Below are 17,308 nucleotides of genomic sequence, written 5' to 3' on the forward strand. Positions count from 1 at the left end.
GAACAAATACTTAGCGTTATGAATGATCTGGGAAAGCCCATTCCTTACCTAAGTTCTTTCGGATCAAATACCAGCTTAACGTCATTTACAATTGTTGGGAGGTATTTCAAAGCAGCCCCCTAGAAATAACATAAGTAAATTTAGCTTTGAAGAGAAAATGATAGTTTTAAAATACACAGTGTTTAACAAACAGAATATCTTCACTGCCATTGATATATGTCATCATAAATTATTTGCATAAATACTGAATGATCCTGTATGGTTTTACATATATTCATGCTGAGCTTCCTGTATTAATCTGATTCTTTTCATTAAGAACAGAGAAGCGTAACAAATTTAACAATGTCACATGATTTGCCATGTTAATTTCTCAACCCAATTTATTAATTTTCGTCTTCCTCTGTTGACACTCAAAAATGCCCATTCTTTGTAAGTGAGCAAATAAATTACCATATAAAATGCTTCTCTAAAACACAGAAAAGCATCACAAAACAGGTATTTTGGACACAATGTCTGTGCTGAACATAATGCCAAATTAATCTCACTGACCCGCGCTCCATCCCCTACATATATATCCCTGTGCCTATCCAAAGGCCCTTTAAATGCCACTATCGTATCTGCTTCCACAAGCTCCAGCAACGCATTTCAGGTACCCACCACTGGCCATGTAAAAAAACTTGCTGTGCACAACTCCTTACACTTTTCCCCTCTGACCTTGAAGCTATGCCTCGCCTGTGATAGTCCCACCCTGGAAAATCGTTCTGACTGTCTACCCTATCCAAGCCTCTCAATATTATATGCTTCCATTGTCTTCCTTTATCTCCAACAGGGAAAACAATCCAAATTTGCCAAATTTCTCATTAGGTCATAAGTGATAGGAGCAGAATTAGGCCATTCAGCTCATTGTCTACTCCGCCATTCAATCATGGCTGATCTATCTCTCCCTCCTACCCCATTCTCCTGCCTTCTCCCCATAACCTGACACCCATGCACCTTACAGCTGTAATCCATGCACCATTCTCTTCTGTATTTTCTCCAGAGTTTTCACTTTTTTTCTGTCACGGGGAGATCAGAAATGCATGATATTCCAAATGGCCTAACTAAAGTTTTTTTAAAGAGCTGAAACATGACTTCCTAACTCTTATACTCAAACCTCAACCAAGCATACCATACACCTTCTTCACCTCGCTAACTATTTATGTTGCTATTTTGGGCACCAAGATCCCTCTACTGTTAAATGACATCATTAATGTATACTTTCCTCTTACATTCAACCTACCAAAATGCAACACTTCACGCTTGCTTGGATAAAACTCCATCTGCCATTTCTCCACCCATATCCTTTGGTAGCCTTCCTCACTGTCTGTAACCCCACCAATTCTGATGCTGGCTGCAACGTGCTAACGGACCCATCTGCATTTACAGCTATTCTTTGATATATATCACAGACAAAAGAGGTCCTAGCACAGATCCCTGAGTAATGCCACTAGTCACATATTTCCAGCTTCCACTATTACCTTTGCCTTCGATGGGCAAGCCAGTTCTGAATCCAAACTACGAAGCCACCATGAATATTTATTTTCTGGATCAGCCTGCCATTAGCGATCTTATCAAATGCCTTACTAAAATCCATGCAAACAACATTCTCTGGCCTAAACTGATCAATCTCCCTCGTAATTTCAAGTTGATAATACGTGACCTGCCGCAGACAAAGCCATGCTGACTGTCCTTAATTATCTCTTTCTCTTACAAATGTGAATAATCGGAGTAAATCCACTCCAATATTTTCCCTCCCTACAACACAAGACTCACCAGCTTATCATTTCTTAGTTTGCTTCCCTACTTAAAATATGAGCAACATTGGTTAATCTCCAGCCCTCTGAGACCTCACCTGCAGCTTCCTTAAGAGGATAAAAGATCTTTGTCAAATACCCCAGATTTTTCAATCTTGCCTCTCTCAATAACCTGACATAGATCACGTCAGGCCCTAGGGATTTGTCCACCTTAATGCTTTGCATGACTCAACACTATCTCCTTCTTGATCTCAAACTCCCCAAGCACAATAGTGTACCCTGCACCAATTTCACTATCCTCCATGTTCTTCCCCTTGCTGAATACAGATCCCAAGTACTCTTTGGTATCCCACATACCACCGGGTGGCGCCAACAATGGCTGCCTCGCCAACAGTCTGTCCGTCCTTTCCTGGTTTGTGTTTAAATAGTATGTGTTAAAAGTATGTTTTTAGTGTTCTTTAGCTTGTTTTATGTGGGGGGGTGGGGGTGGGGAGGAAACATTTTCTAATCTCTTACCTCAACGAAGATATGATTTTTTTCTGTGTCGTATCGCCGTCCAAACTACGGCCCAACATCGAGGAGTTGGCGGCCTTTGCGGGAGACCGACTTTTGAGTGCTCCATCGCGGGGAGCTTACGGGACTTTAACATCATGGAGCCCGCTATCCCTTTGCCAGGGATCGACCTTGAAGTTCGACCTTGGGTGCTTGCGGACTTACATCACATGACTCTGGTCAGAGACCGACATCGGGAACTCCAAGCCACGGGAGTTTCGATTACCCCGACCGGGAGCTTTGATCGCCCCAACGATGGATCGATTGCCCGTCCGGGGGTGAAATAAAGAGGAAGAAGATTGGACTTTTTTGCCTTCCATCACAGTGAGGAATGTGGGGAATCTGCTGTGGTGGATGTTTATGTTAACTTTTATGTATTTGTGTGTCTTGTTGCTTGTTTTTTTTTCGTATGGCTGTCTGGTAATTCGCATACCTTCATTGGTACATGTGGCAATATAAGAGTTTGAAACATCTTCTGTCAAGCATAAATTCCCTCCTTTATTCTTGAATGTACACAGAAAAAGCTTGCGATTTTCATTAATATGACTTCCCTATGAAATTCCATAGCCCCTTCGACCAATGGCTGCTTGAGTTCTTTCCTGCTTGCTTTATATTCCTCAATTATCTTGTTAACATTAGTAAAGTATTTATTCTCCTGTTTATATTTACATTTAAATATAAAAGCTATCCATAAGGTACAAGTACATTGCAGTTCTCTTGTTTGTTTCCAAAACACCTCTAGAAACACCTCCACACAAGTTGAGTTTAGACAAAATCTGGAGTAATTTTTATTAACTTAAATCCAAGCAAAAATTACCTTTACTATTACTGTTTGATCTGAAGTGCTGCTCATCATGTCATTAATTGATCTGAACAAATGTCTCAAGGAATCCATAAAGTCACTTTCACCTTTATCTTCATACAATCTTGAAAGAAATGAACAAATATGATCAACATTTTACAATTCTGGTAAGGTTTGTAAAACAATATAGCAATTAATTTGGCAATTAATTATACATATTTTCAATGATAAATTCATTTAAAAAAATCACATTTTACAAAACAAAGAATGGAATGCTTTGTTTTACACAGAAGGGTAGGTGTTTGGAAAATGCTGCAGAGATGGCAGAAGCAAATATACTAGCACAGTTTGAGGGACATTCAGCCAACACAAATTAGATTACTTTACATTGGCATCATGGTCAGTGCCAATGTGTTGGGCCAAAGTCTCTGTCCCTGTGTTGTTCTATGTTCAATGATAAGCAAATTAGTTCACAATATCTACCAGCAAAAAATAACTAGCAGTCAAAATAAAACAGCAGGCAGTGACAAATTAAATTTAGAATAGAAAAAAAGATAGCATTTCAAATAAAAAAGAAATACCAGAAAAATTAGATTAGAAAATAATTTTAAACGAAATTCGATAAGGGCAAGGGACCCTGAAACATTTAGAATTATTTTCAATGCAAAATAACAATGGATCAAATAATCTTTCTCCAATATAATTGACTTGAAAAGTTGCAAGTATTATTTTGTTTAAATTGAGATGCGAGGAACTGCGAAATAGCAAGAATAGGAATCATTAATTGCTAATTGACAGTGATGAGTATATGAGTGATGAGCCAGACTCCATTAATGAGGTTATATCACATTTATAAAGTACTACTTAAATTCCCTAAAGGGTAAATCTCAAAAAGGAGAGATTGGAGATTGCAGGGTAGTGGAATTGGTCTTGCAGTTGGACTGGCTATGTCACATCTAGCATTTGGAAAATGTTGCAGACAGTAAGTTTAGCAAGTTGGTCATTCCATAGATACAAAAAGGAGATGGGTGACCATCATAAATGGCAGTAAGTGCAGACAAATTGTGCAGGAAACAGCTATGGTCATTCCATTTTCAATGGGTATAGCATGTTCGATACTATTGGGGATGGCCTCAGAGGAAAGCAGCAGAAGCAGAGTTTGTGGCACTTTGTTCGCTCTAACGCATAGCAGGGGACGGAAAGTTCAGGTGAGCAATAATGATAGAAATTTGTTAATGAGGGGGACATGCACTTCTCTGTCCAAGAGGTATTTTCCAGCATGGTATGTTGCCTCACTAATGTAATCTCGCTAATCAGAGATGTCTCAGATCCACTGCTGAACATTATGAAGGGGTAGGGCCGGAGATTGTGGTTTCTTAAGTTTGCTCTGAATCCCTTATACTCCACCTGGCATATACCTGATCCCAGCTGCCTATATCTGAACCATACCTCATTCTTTATCATGACCAGAGCCTCAACATACCAGCTGTAGAGCAATAAATATAAAATAAAAAACACAGAACAGAAATTACTGTCTTATCAAAAGGAACATTCGAAAGGAATCCTGACAATATTGCTTAATATTTAAAACAGACAAATCACTCAATTAGACATGATGCTCACCACTAACACATACAGTGCCCTCCATAATGTTTGGAACAAAGACCCATCATTTATTTAATTGCCTCTGTACTCCACAATTTGAGATTTATAATAGAAAAAATCCAATGGTATTAAAGTGCACATTGTCAGATTTTAATAAAGGCCTTTTTTTATACATTTTGGTTTCACAATGTAGAAATTTCAGCTGTGTTTATACATAGTCCATCCATTTCAGGGCACCATAATGTTTGGGACACAGCAGTGTCATGTAAATGAAAGTAGTCATGTTTAATATTTTGTTGCATATCCTTTGCATGCAATGACTGCTTCAAGATTCAAGAGAGTTTATTGTCATGTGTCTTAGATAGGACAATGAAATTATTGCTTTGCTTCACACAACAGAGTATAGTAGGCATAAATGAATACAGAAGAGATCAGTGTGACCATACACATTTGAAAAATATATATATACACACATAAATAAGCAGATAAAGAGCAATGGTCTATTAATGTTCAGAGTTTTGTTCGAGTTGAGTTTAATAGCCGAATAGCTGTGGAGAAGGGCTATTCCTGAACCTGGATGTTGCAGTTTTCAGGCTCCTGTACCGTCTATGTGAAGACAGCAGGGAGATGAGTGAGTGGCCAGGATGGTGTGGATCCTTGATGATGCTGACAGCCTTTTCAAGGCAGCGACTTGAGGTCTGCGATTCATGGACATCACCAGTTGCTGGGTGTCTTCTCTGGTGATGCTCTGCCAGGCCTGTATTGCAGCCATCTTTATTTTCTGCTTGTTTTGGGGGCTAGCCCCCTTCAGTTTTCTCTTCAGCACATAAAAGGAATACTCAATTGGGTTCAGATCAGGTGATTAACTTGGCCACTCAAGAATTGACCATTTTTTAGCCTTTAAAAACTCCTTTGTCACTTTAGCAGTATGTTTGGGATCATTGTCTTGCTGTAGAATGAACAATGAGTTTTGAGGCATTTGTTTGAACTTGAGCAGATAGGATGTATCTATACACTTCAGAATTCATTATGCTAGGCCCATCAGCAGTTGTATCATCAATGAGGATAGGTGAGCCAGTACCTTCAGCAGCCAAATAAGCCCAGGCCATAACACCCTACGACCGTGTTTCACAGATGAGGTGGTATGCTTGGGATCTTGGGCAGTTCCTTCTCTCCTCCGTACTTTGTTCTTGCCATCACTCTGATATAAGTTAATCTTCATCTCATCTGGCCACAAGACCTTTTTCCAGAACTTTGAATGCTCTTTTAAGGCAAACTGTAACCTGGCCATCCTATTTTTATGGCTATCCAGTGGTTTACATCTTACAATGTAGCCTCTGTATTTCTGTTCATGAAGTCTTCTGTGGACGGTGGTCATTGACAAATTCACACCTGACTCCCGAAGAGTGCTTCTGATCTGTTGGACAGGTGTTTGGGGATTTTGCTTTATTATAGAGATAATTTTTCTGTATCCTTCCTTGGCCTGCCAATCCCTTTGCGATTAGTAAGCTCACCAGTGCTCTCTTTCTTCTTAATGATGTTCCAAACAGTTGATTTTAATAAGCCTAAGGTTTGGCTGATGTCTCTAACAGTTTTATTCTAGTTTCTCAGTCTCATATTGGCTTATTTGACTTTCATTGGCACAACTTTGGGCCTCGTGTTGATAAACAGCAATAAAAGTTTCCAAAGATGATGGAAAGACTGGGGGAAAGACCAGGTGCTGAGAGCTCTCTTATGCCTGCATTAAGGAGGCATTTAAACACACCTGAGCAATTACAAATGCCTGTGAAGCCATGTGTCCCAAACATTATGGTGCCCTGAAATGGGGGGACTATGTACAAACACAGCTGTAATTTCTGCATTGTGAAACCAAAATGTATAAAAATGGCCTTTAATAAAAATCTGACAAAGTGCACTTTAACCACATGTGATTATTTTCTATTACAAATCTGAAATTGTGGAGTACAGGGGCAAATAAATAAATGATGGGTCTTTGTCCCAAACATTATGGAGGGCACTGTATACATGAAAAATTGTAGTCAAATTAATTGCCTTCCTACTTCCGCTGTGAATTTAAGTTTTCCTTCTTTAGGTTGTCACTAACGCTCACATCGCAGACCCCACTTCACCAGCACCCCTCCCCCAATCAAACATTTGCTATACATCTAATAATCTACCAAGGATTAACCCTGCACCCTGATGTATGGACGAGACATGAAGTAACATTTCACCATAATTGCCGCACTCTTCAATTATGCTGCTGACAATAGAGGGAAACAAGAGTTTAACTCAACTGTTTCATGTCAAATCTGAGAATTGGTGCAGCTCAAGGTGGAATGCAATCTATAGTTTTTCTGCTGCCTACCAACATCAGCATGTATTTTGACACCAAAATAATTACACTAAGAACCCTTGTGTTGCTGCAGTGATTTGTTTCCAATGGATTATACAAACTACAATGCAATATATTTATCTCTGTATCATGCAAAGACGTAAGAAATTATAAATATTTTAGTTATGAACAGAAATATTTCAAAAAAATATATAATAAAATGGGGTAATATATTCGATCCATTTCCCTTTGTGTGATCCATGGTACAAAGTTTAAATTTGAACATTATCCAACTGATAACATAATTAGTGTTACATAGGTGTAAATTAGAAACTGTTGTCACAAAATTTTATTTTTGTTTAAATATAAATCAAGTTAAATATTCAACACAATAAATGTAGTCATTTATAGTACACAAAGAAAACAAGAAATGCTCCTTCTTCTCTATTAAAAAATTTGCAAGCTTCTGAAATATGTAACCTGAACCTTTCTTTCCTGTTGAATTAAAAAGAGACGAAAGTGTCAGAAGCTTTAACTTTTGAACGGCAGCAATGATCCAGAGAAAATAAGTTAACTTCATATGATGAGGCAATACATTCACAATTCAGCTAACATCAGAGTTGCAAACTAAAACATGAAGTCAAGTGTTTACATTTATTGTGTGTGTGTGTGTGTGTGTGTGTGTGTGTGTGTGTGTGTGTGTGTGTGTGTGTGTGTGTGTGTGTGTGTGTGTGTGTGGGTGTGTGTGTGCGTGTGTGTGCGTGTGCGCGTGCGTGTGTGTGTGTGTGTGCGCGTGCGAATAGGGGATGTGATGAAGATGATTGATGAGGCCAATTTAAAGCTCTCGATAATATTTCCCATGTTAGGCTGATCCAAAAGAAGAACAAACCTCTCAAATGCTAGAGAAATAGAGACTGTTAGGTGTCTAGAACTTGCTGCTGGGGATGTGGTGGAAGCAGATATGATAAGCATTTATAGGGGTATTTAAACAGATATATGAACATATATTAAGGGATACGGCCCATGTGCAGACATCTTGACATCATTGTGGGCCAAAGGCCTGTTCCTGTGTTGTACTGTGGTATATTTTATACACTTCTGATCATAAATCTGACAGAAACCTTAATATAATTTTGTTTGCAAAATTTAACTTTAAATATAGTTTTTCTTATAATTATAGGAATGCCACTTTAAATGCTGTTGTAATTTACAAGCTTGTGGCCAAAATTACAATAAAATTGGAATATACTGATATTAATTCAATATTAGATATTTAAAGGTGCATGGTAGAATAGCCACAGGAAAATAAGTGCATATGTTATCATTATAAATGTACTTGAATGCAATGAATGAAAAATAGATAGGTTGTGATAAACTTTTTCTTAAGTGTGCATCTATCTCAGCTTGGCTTACATGTAAGATGCAGACCTTTTATTTTAGAAAAACATATAAAGTGGATCCAAAAAAGAGTTGGATAAAGTTTAATCAATATAATGTTTCTGGAAATGTTCTGTGCTGAGACAAACAATACTTGACATGTTTTTATACTCCAATAGTTACAACTAACAGAATATGCAGTTTCATAAGCGAATTTCTACAGTACTTAATGTCTCTGTAGCCAAACATAACTGCAGCTATGATATCAAAAAACAGGTGTTGCCAAATCTTAAATGACTCAGGATAACAACAGAGAGACAACAATTAACTAGGGTAGGAAGAGAGGAATAGGAGCATTTTAGAGAACTGTTTTATTGATGTTTATATTTGATTAGCATAATGGCTTGGGAAAGGATAGATGGGGAGTAAACATTTATTTTTTGATACGTTGAAATAAGAAAAAGATTGGACTACATAGTCCAAAGTAAATCACAAATACAACATTTATTTAGATGTAATTTTAAAATCATTATTTGTTCCTCAGATATAAAATATAATTTACATCATAATTTACATAATGTTTATCAATGTGCAAAATGTTGAACTAAAGTTGAGTTAAATTCAACTTTAATCTCATAACAAAAAATACACAATAAACAACCTGTGCATGGAAAAGACAAAAGACAAAACTAATTTGCAGAAATTTACACAAATGCAGTTAATCCTAAAAACAGACCCTGAAGTAAAGGTAATGCCCCTGAAGTAAATACCTTCCCACTTCAAGGTAATGTTGTCAATTGGTATTGGCCTAAAATGAATAGTCATCCAAATCCATGCCCACAGGAGATTGAGTAAGAGTACGTGCCCAGGCTTATTTTTTATATGACATGACTTTATACCAATGAAGAGTAGAGAGATTTATGATGGAGCACGATCATTTCAAGGTCACTAAATATTGGGGAGATAATGTTAAATTTTAAACGATAACAGGTGACCCTTGTTCAAAGATAACAGTGCAGAACTACACATAAATGCAGACAATTCTGTGTAAAATAACAGAATCAACTATCAGCTGAAGATAACTTAGAATTGTAGCTTTACTGCCATCAATATGAATAAGAGAAGCTCTTGACCAACAATACTGGACTAAAGGTGTTACATTTGAATGCATGCAGTATACAGAACAAGGTGGATGGGTGATAAAACTTTGTAGGTAAAACATGTGGGCATGACAGGGATGTGGCTAGATGAGAATCAGAGTGGGAGCTGAACATCGAAGGATATACACCCTGTCAAAAAGACGGGTAGGTGGCAGTGGAGGTGGTGACGGTATTGGCAAGCAATGAAATTTAATCCTTCGCAAGGGATCATACAAGATCAGAAGATGTTGAATTCTTGTTAAGAAAGTGCATGGGTAAAAAGACCCCGATGAGAGTAGCAATGTTACAAAATTTTGAGATTTAAAAAATCAAGTCTGCAATTTATCCCATCAGATAAAGCATAACAAGAAGTTTAATTTGACACATAATTCACTTTCACATCTCAAGTATTTAAAAAGTTATGGCCATTTTCATACTCAGAAATTAGCATCTTGTTCCCTATTGATTTTCTATGGACATAACAAAAAAGCTGTGATCGTGGACAGTCAAAAGCCCATAACTTTCTTAAAAATTAAGAGAACTGAATGAAATTTTCAGTTATCACAGATTGAAGCATTCTGAAACAAATATAAATCAATCTTACTTGGATGACCTGAAATTAAAGCATATAATTAGTTAGTTACCCAATTGGAGCTAATTTCAAACTTCAATTACTAGATCTAAACATCTATCTATTTCTTAATAAATGATTAACATTTTTTAATAGCCTAAGTGTCCAAATAATATTCACAAATAATTCACAATAAAACATGATTTTTAAATCTCATTTACATTAATTTATAGGCCAAATGGAAGGAATTTAGTGTTCAATTGCTGTAAACTAAAGTCAATTTAAATCAGCTTTCTAGTGGGTTCCTGTGAACGCGCTAGTTTAGAACGTTCACATTGCACTAGATTTGTGCCCTCAAATGCCCAGAAAAATATTGCGGGATATAATGGGCCCAAAATGAGCTACTCGCAACTTTAAACTTTGTATAAAGGGATCTTAAGAAGCCCTTTTTAATGTAAAAATAAACAGCCTACCTTCTGTTGTCTGCTGTATGAGACCCTGCCGGTTGCGGGGGTTGCGGGTTTAGAGGTTAATTTTTAAACTACTACAACAATTATATAAAGCCTTTAAAACGAATAATAGCTAAAGCGACGGAATATTCCAGCGATATTCCGTTAATAATTAACTATGCTGAACATCCTCGATTGGAACAGCCTAGGGAAAATCACGTTTTAAACCCGCCCCCTCTAAACGGCGCCAAAATCGCGCACACCCGGAGCGACAGATTTTCAGCAACGCTTCAGGTACGCTTTGCAACATACCTAATGAGAGCTGTACACAGGCCTCCAAACTTTAGCCAGGACGTAGAGTACAAATTACATCAAAAGATTGAATCGGCATATAAGAAAGGCAATATTACAGTGATCATGGGGGATTTCAATATGCAGGTAAACTGGGAAAATCAAGTTGTATTGGATACCAAAAGAAGGATTTTTTAGAGTGCCTACGAGATGGCTTCTTAGTGCAGCTTGTGGTCGAGCTTAGTAGGAAAAAGGCAATTCTGGATTTGGTGTTGTGTAATGAACCAGATTTGATTAGGGAGCCTAAGATGGAACCCCTAGGAGGTACAGTAGTTCCATCCTACATACTGGGGACAATTTACAGAGGCCAATTTATCTATAAACTTGTACATCTTTGGAATGTGAGAGAAAACAGGAGCACCCGGAGAAAACCCACGGGGTCAAAAGAGAGAGGTAAACTCTGTACAGAGACCACCCGTATTCAGGCAGTGATTCTACCGCTGTAGCACTGTGCCGCCCTGTGACGGTGGAATACAGAGTAGCAGTGTACGGTCATGCACTTTGGTAGTAGGAATAAAGGCGCAGTCTATTTTCCAAATGAGAAGTGGATTCTGAAATCGGAGGTGCAAAGGGAGTTGAGACTGCTGGTGTAGGATTCCCAAAAGGTTAATTTGCAGGTTGAATCGGTAGTAAGGAAGGTAAAAACAATGTTAGCATTCATGTCGAGAGGATTAGAATATAAAACCAGGGTTGGAATGCTAAAGCGTTATAGGGCACTGGTCAGACTACATTTGGAGTATTGTGAGCAGTTTTGGGCCCATATGTGAAGAGGACTGTGCTGGCATTGGAGAGGGTCCTGAGGAGACTGATTAAGGTTGGGTTAACGTATGATGGGCATTTGACTGCTCTGGGCCTGTACTCACTGATGTTTGGAAGGACAGGTGTGAGGTCTCATTGAAACTTACCAAGTAACGAAAGGCCTGGATAGAGTGGATGTGGAGAGGATGTTTCCACCAGCGGGAGAGTCTACGGCCAGAGGGAACAGCCTCAGAATAAAATAACCTACTTTTAGAAAGGAGATGAAGAAGAAATTCTTTAGCCGGAGGGTAATGGATCTGTGGAATTCAATACCACAGACGGCCAAGTCATTAGGTTATTTTAAAGCGGAGATTGATAGGTTCTTGATTAGTAAGGATGCCACAGATCAACCCATCACCAACCCATCTATATTTATGTCCAGGTCATTTATATATGACACAAACAGCTGAGGTTCCAGGACAGATCCATGCAGAACTCCACTGGTCACAGATCTCTAGCCCAAATATCATCATTCCACCGCAACTCTCTGTTTTCTATGAATAAGCCACTTCTGAATCCATAGGGCCAAGTCATCATGAATCCTGTACATCCTGTTACTATGAGAGATCGTATCAAAAGCCTTATTATATTAAATAAATGTTCCATGGGCTCTCCAGTACAATGGCAAAACTAGATTTATGAATAAAAAGGATACTTACTGATTAAACAGTATTCTCGAACGAACAATGAATTTGAAAACATATTCTAAAGATTTCATTGCTTTGAAGAGTTGGTCTGTCACGTTAGGCTTTTCTGAGTTGTCCACATAGTTTTTCAATACAGTGGTGAGTTTCCTGAATGAAAATTAAGACTTTGTAAGTTTGAATACCTGTCATTTAATTACATTATGCTCCTTTGAAAATATTTCCATATCAAATTCTTTCTCCAAAAAACAAATGTCCTATCTCTGCTGTTTCCCTAAAGTATGCCATAAGATTTCCCTCATCTGTTAAGTTATATGATGATTAGTAACCAACAATAGACCCCAAAATGTTCTTTCTCCGTATTAGGGCAGAATCTGGCAACACATTTCTCACCAGAATAAAATGCCAGAGAATGATATGTTTATGCAATGTTGTATAGGTATCTATTCTCAACAGAAACTGTGAAAACGTGATGCAGACTTATTTATTAGTCTGATCAATTTACCTTAAACCTAATTTCAATGTTTTTTCCATTTTATAAAGCAGTGCAATAAAGTTAGGTCATAACGATACCTTAAATAATACCAGAACTGAGAAATCAGATATTACCACGATAGATTCAACATCTTGGATCACTCCTCTCAAGGAAAAGACAAAATTGACGAATAAAATCACAGTTTCTTCAGAATGGAAACAGGCCCTTCGGCCCAACTTGACCAAGATGTCCCATATAAACTAATCCCATTTGTCTGTGTTTGGTCCATATCCCTCTAAACCTTTCCTATCCATGTATGTGTCCAAATGGTTTATAAATGGTGTTAGTGTCCTTGCCTCAACTGCGTTCCAGCTTTCCAGCCATCTTTCCAGCTTAATAACATCTTTCCGAGAGCACAGTGACCAAAACAGGCCACAATACACTAAAAATGATCTCACCAGTATCTTGTACAATTGTCCTAACTTCTAAACTCAATTCCCTAACTATTGAAAGCCAGCATGTCAAAAGCGTTATTCACCACTCTATCCACTTGCGACCCCACTTTCAGGGAACTCTGTACTCGTACTCCTAGATCCATCTTCTCTGCAATGTACCCCAGGGCTATACCATTCACTGGGAAGATCCTGGCTTGGCTTCTCAAAATGCAACATCTTACATTTAACATAGAACAAAGAAAAGGACAGGAACATGACTTTTGGCCCAAAATGTCTGTGCTGAATATGAAGCCAAGCTAAATTAACCTCATCAGCCTGCACATCATCAGTATCACTGCATTCCCTGTATATGAGTGTTTCTGTAAATACAGCACTCAGTAGTGAAACTGAAGGTCTCCAAAGTTCCAGGTTATTTTCCTGTTTTTTATGTAATATTCCCATTGTTTCATATCCTGTATTTTAAGTAGTATAGATCATGGTGTATTGCCAAAATAATGAGATGAAGCAAAAATAAATAAATATGTTTTTACAAAGAAAACTATCCCTGTGTTTTCTTGCCTTTATTTGTGACATTTTTTCAAGCAGGATTTCATCAAATCCTTATGCTGATTCATACCAGAAATATTACATTAGTTTTGCAATTAAATAACTATATAAGCCAAATTCCAATTATGCTTATGATTTTTTTTATCATTTATCACCCGATTAGATGGTTTTCTGATGCCCCAAGTTGTTCCAGACACCCACCACCCTGTGTGTAAAATACTTGCCCCACACATCTGCTTTAAATTTTGCTCCTTTCGTCTTAAAATTATGCCTTCTAGACTTTGATTTTTCCATCATTGGAAAAAGGTTCTGACTGTCTACCTCACAATTGTCTCTCACAATTTTATATACTTCCATCATGAAGCCACAGACAACATGCCAACTTCCTGCAGTTACCCAACATCTATGCTGGGAAATCTGCCCACTGAACCAGCACCTGGTTTGACATGACATAAGTTCAGTGATTCCATTCATTTCTGAGGAGAGGAATGGCTGCATGGGGCGCGGCAAGTTTCAATTAAATAGCAATTACTTATGAGAACTTGTTTAAAATGCTTTACTTTTATTTTTTTAATTAAATTTGAAATTGAATAGCATAATTAATGCTTTAATAGTATGACTAACTTTCATTTGAATGTTAAGTAAATTCAAACCATTTGACACCCTGCAAAGTTGGAGCATAGTTTAACATGCTGGCAAAACTTTTATTCTCAGGAAATGTTCAGGCCTTGTCATGAAGTGTTATTTTACTGCAAAAATAGCAAGAACGATCAGAGCCAGTTTCCAGAGCAAAATTGCTATTGATGAACTTGTGTGAACAGGTGATCAATGGCTGGCGTGGGCTCAGTGGACCAGAGCCTGTTTCCATGCCGTACCTCTAAAATAAACAAAATTGCTCCTCCCTGCCATTATTTAATTGATTATGTTTGAACTAAGTGACAACAACTTGACTGCATGAACAAGAGCTAAACATGTTTTGTAGATCATGTAGAAAGAAAAAATATATACATTATTTTCAATAAAAGTCATGAAATATGCTCCAGCCAAAGGCAGAAATGAGACTAATTAGAATGTACTACAATGCAAACATGAAAGATCAGAGTTCTTGAAAAACATACGTGTAAGCCAAGGTTGCGCTAAAGTGCTTTTTGATATAGGTTTCAAGAACAGGGTTGAAATGCTGGAATTTCCTATCAGCAATCAGTCCAATTATAAATACCTGGATTTGGAAGAAAAATATATTGGTTGAAATGAATAGCATTCCTCCCTAGAGACTTCTTCTTAACAAATCTGCATCTAATTACTTGACATGATATGGTCGGTAGATTCATTTGCATTCAATTAGAACAATAAATTTAAAACTCCAAATAACGATGAAAATATGGTAAAATTAAGTTACTGTATGCTGCTTGCATAGTGACAAGTAACTCCAAAGCACAGAAGGCCATAATTAATAACCAATTACCAAGTTACATTTACAAAGCTATTAGCTTTGTATAGTTTCCCCATAGTATTTCACACTAGCACTGTCAATCAAACTCTGAAACTGAGCTACCTCAGAACATTCTTGGATAGTGCCAATAAAGTGCCTTAAAAGAAACTTTAGAGAAAGACAACAAGTAAGGCCCGTATGGTTCCAAAGGTTTAACTTACCAGAGAATCAAAAACTAATGTGTCAAAAGTGTCACTGTCAGAGTTCTCCATCATGATATTAAAAAGTGCATCAAGTGTATCTTGTAAAAACTGAAAGAAAGATTTAGATTTGAATATACACAATCCAAGATAATGTTATCTTTATATTTTAGCTTTCACATTCACAAAATGTCTTGCGATTAAAAACCTAAATGTTTTTGGTCAAGCATCGCAGTAAATAAAACCTGATATTTCATTGCTTTTATAAAAAAACACAGATTTCAATACAGGAAAAGGCCATATCGACTAGTCTGCAGCTGGTGTCAGTCAAACCCCATTTCCCACCCAGGAGTTACAGCTGACCAGTAAATGTCTTAATGCCAAGCATTGAAGGGCAGAATATATTACTTCAGTACCAGATATGGATAGGCAATATAAGCTTTATAAGTAATTTTGTTGGGGAAAAATAGCAAGTACACCAGTCTGAAAGAACAGCGGCACAGCTATGCCTCATAGCGCCAGAGGCACTTCAATACCGGCCTCGTCTGCTTTGTGTGTCTGCGTAGTTTACACGTTCTCTCTGATATCCCATGGCTTTTCTCCAAGTGCTCTGGTTTCTTTCCATGTCCCAAAGACATGCGGGTTTGCAGGTTAATTGGCCTCTGTACATTGCAGCTAATGTGCAGGGAGTGGATGAGAAAGTGGGATAACATTGAAATATTGTGGACGCGTGAACAATGGTCAACATAGACTCACTACATTGACTTGTTGGTCCTAAAACCCGATTCCATGCTGTCCCTTTCAATCAATCAAAAAAACAATCAACGGGGAAAAAGGGAAAGTGTCGGGTGAAAGGGGGTAGAATTCCAAGGGAATGACAGAGGAAGGGATGAAGGAGAGAATGGCCTGATATCTTAGACAATATATCAAACTCCTTAGACGTAGTTAATGGATTTAAGGGCCACACATGATTGGAGTTTCAGTGGAAGAGCATTTTGGGGAGAGTGAACCCAATTCCATGAATTTAATCCAAGAAGATTATTTTGAATATGGATGTCTACACCTTAGGGAATGGTACTAAATTGGTGTAAGGCAAATTACAAAGTAATTACAAAGTGTTGGGGAGAATAAACTGGGAGTAGTTGTTATTTGGTAAGTTCACATCAGACATGTGGGGAAGTTGGTTGAAGGTAAATTGATCATAGTTCAGGATCTGCATGTACCTGTAAGGAGGATAATGGGCCTGTCTCACTTAGGCGATTTTTCAGGCGACTGCCGACGAATGTCAGAGTGAAACACACACACATCGCTTCCATCACCAGCCCGTTATGCAGAGCAAGCGGGGGGAGCGCTGTCTGAGTGAAATTCACACGGTGCAAAGCCAATGTGATACAGACACACACTGCGATGATCAAGTAGGTTGGCGCTGTAATTAAGATGGTGAAGGCACAGTGTATGGGAAGGGTCACGTAGTCCTTTAAAAGAGGGAGGGAGAAGGGGGAAGAATGGGGAAGAAGAGGGAAGAAGAGTGAAGAAGCGCGAAGAAGGAGAAAGAAGAGTTAAGAAGGCGGGAAGAAATGGGAGGGAGAAGGAGTGGAGCCAACTTTTAAGAAGCCAGAGATACACGGCTGTGAAGCTCGGCAGGCATTAACATTACCGGTCAGTTATCCTTGGTTCTGAAAACTACTGCTTACTTTTTTTTCCCCAATGAGCCAATGAAATTCACCAGTCAGCACCGGCTACAACCTATGAGAACCGATGACAACCTTTGACTTCCTGGCAACCCA

General features: G+C 38.1%; 1 protein-coding gene across 1 annotated transcript in view; it reads right to left on the minus strand.

Annotated features, from left to right (window-relative positions):
* dock1 (dedicator of cytokinesis 1) overlaps positions 1 to 17,308 on the minus strand; it is a 443,854-nt gene that overhangs the window by 313,157 nt on the left and 113,389 nt on the right. The window contains exons 20-24 of the mRNA XM_055646705.1: positions 15,543 to 15,632; positions 15,008 to 15,108; positions 12,429 to 12,563; positions 3,163 to 3,271; positions 49 to 119 (exon numbers count right to left, since the gene is read on the minus strand). Of these exons, the coding sequence (XP_055502680.1) occupies positions 49 to 119; positions 3,163 to 3,271; positions 12,429 to 12,563; positions 15,008 to 15,108; positions 15,543 to 15,632 (506 nt within the window). The remainder of the gene's footprint in view (positions 1 to 48; positions 120 to 3,162; positions 3,272 to 12,428; positions 12,564 to 15,007; positions 15,109 to 15,542; positions 15,633 to 17,308) is intronic.

The sequence above is a fragment of the Leucoraja erinacea genome, chromosome 15 (assembly GCF_028641065.1).
Source record: "Leucoraja erinacea ecotype New England chromosome 15, Leri_hhj_1, whole genome shotgun sequence".
Lineage (NCBI taxonomy): Eukaryota > Metazoa > Chordata > Chondrichthyes > Rajiformes > Rajidae > Leucoraja > Leucoraja erinaceus.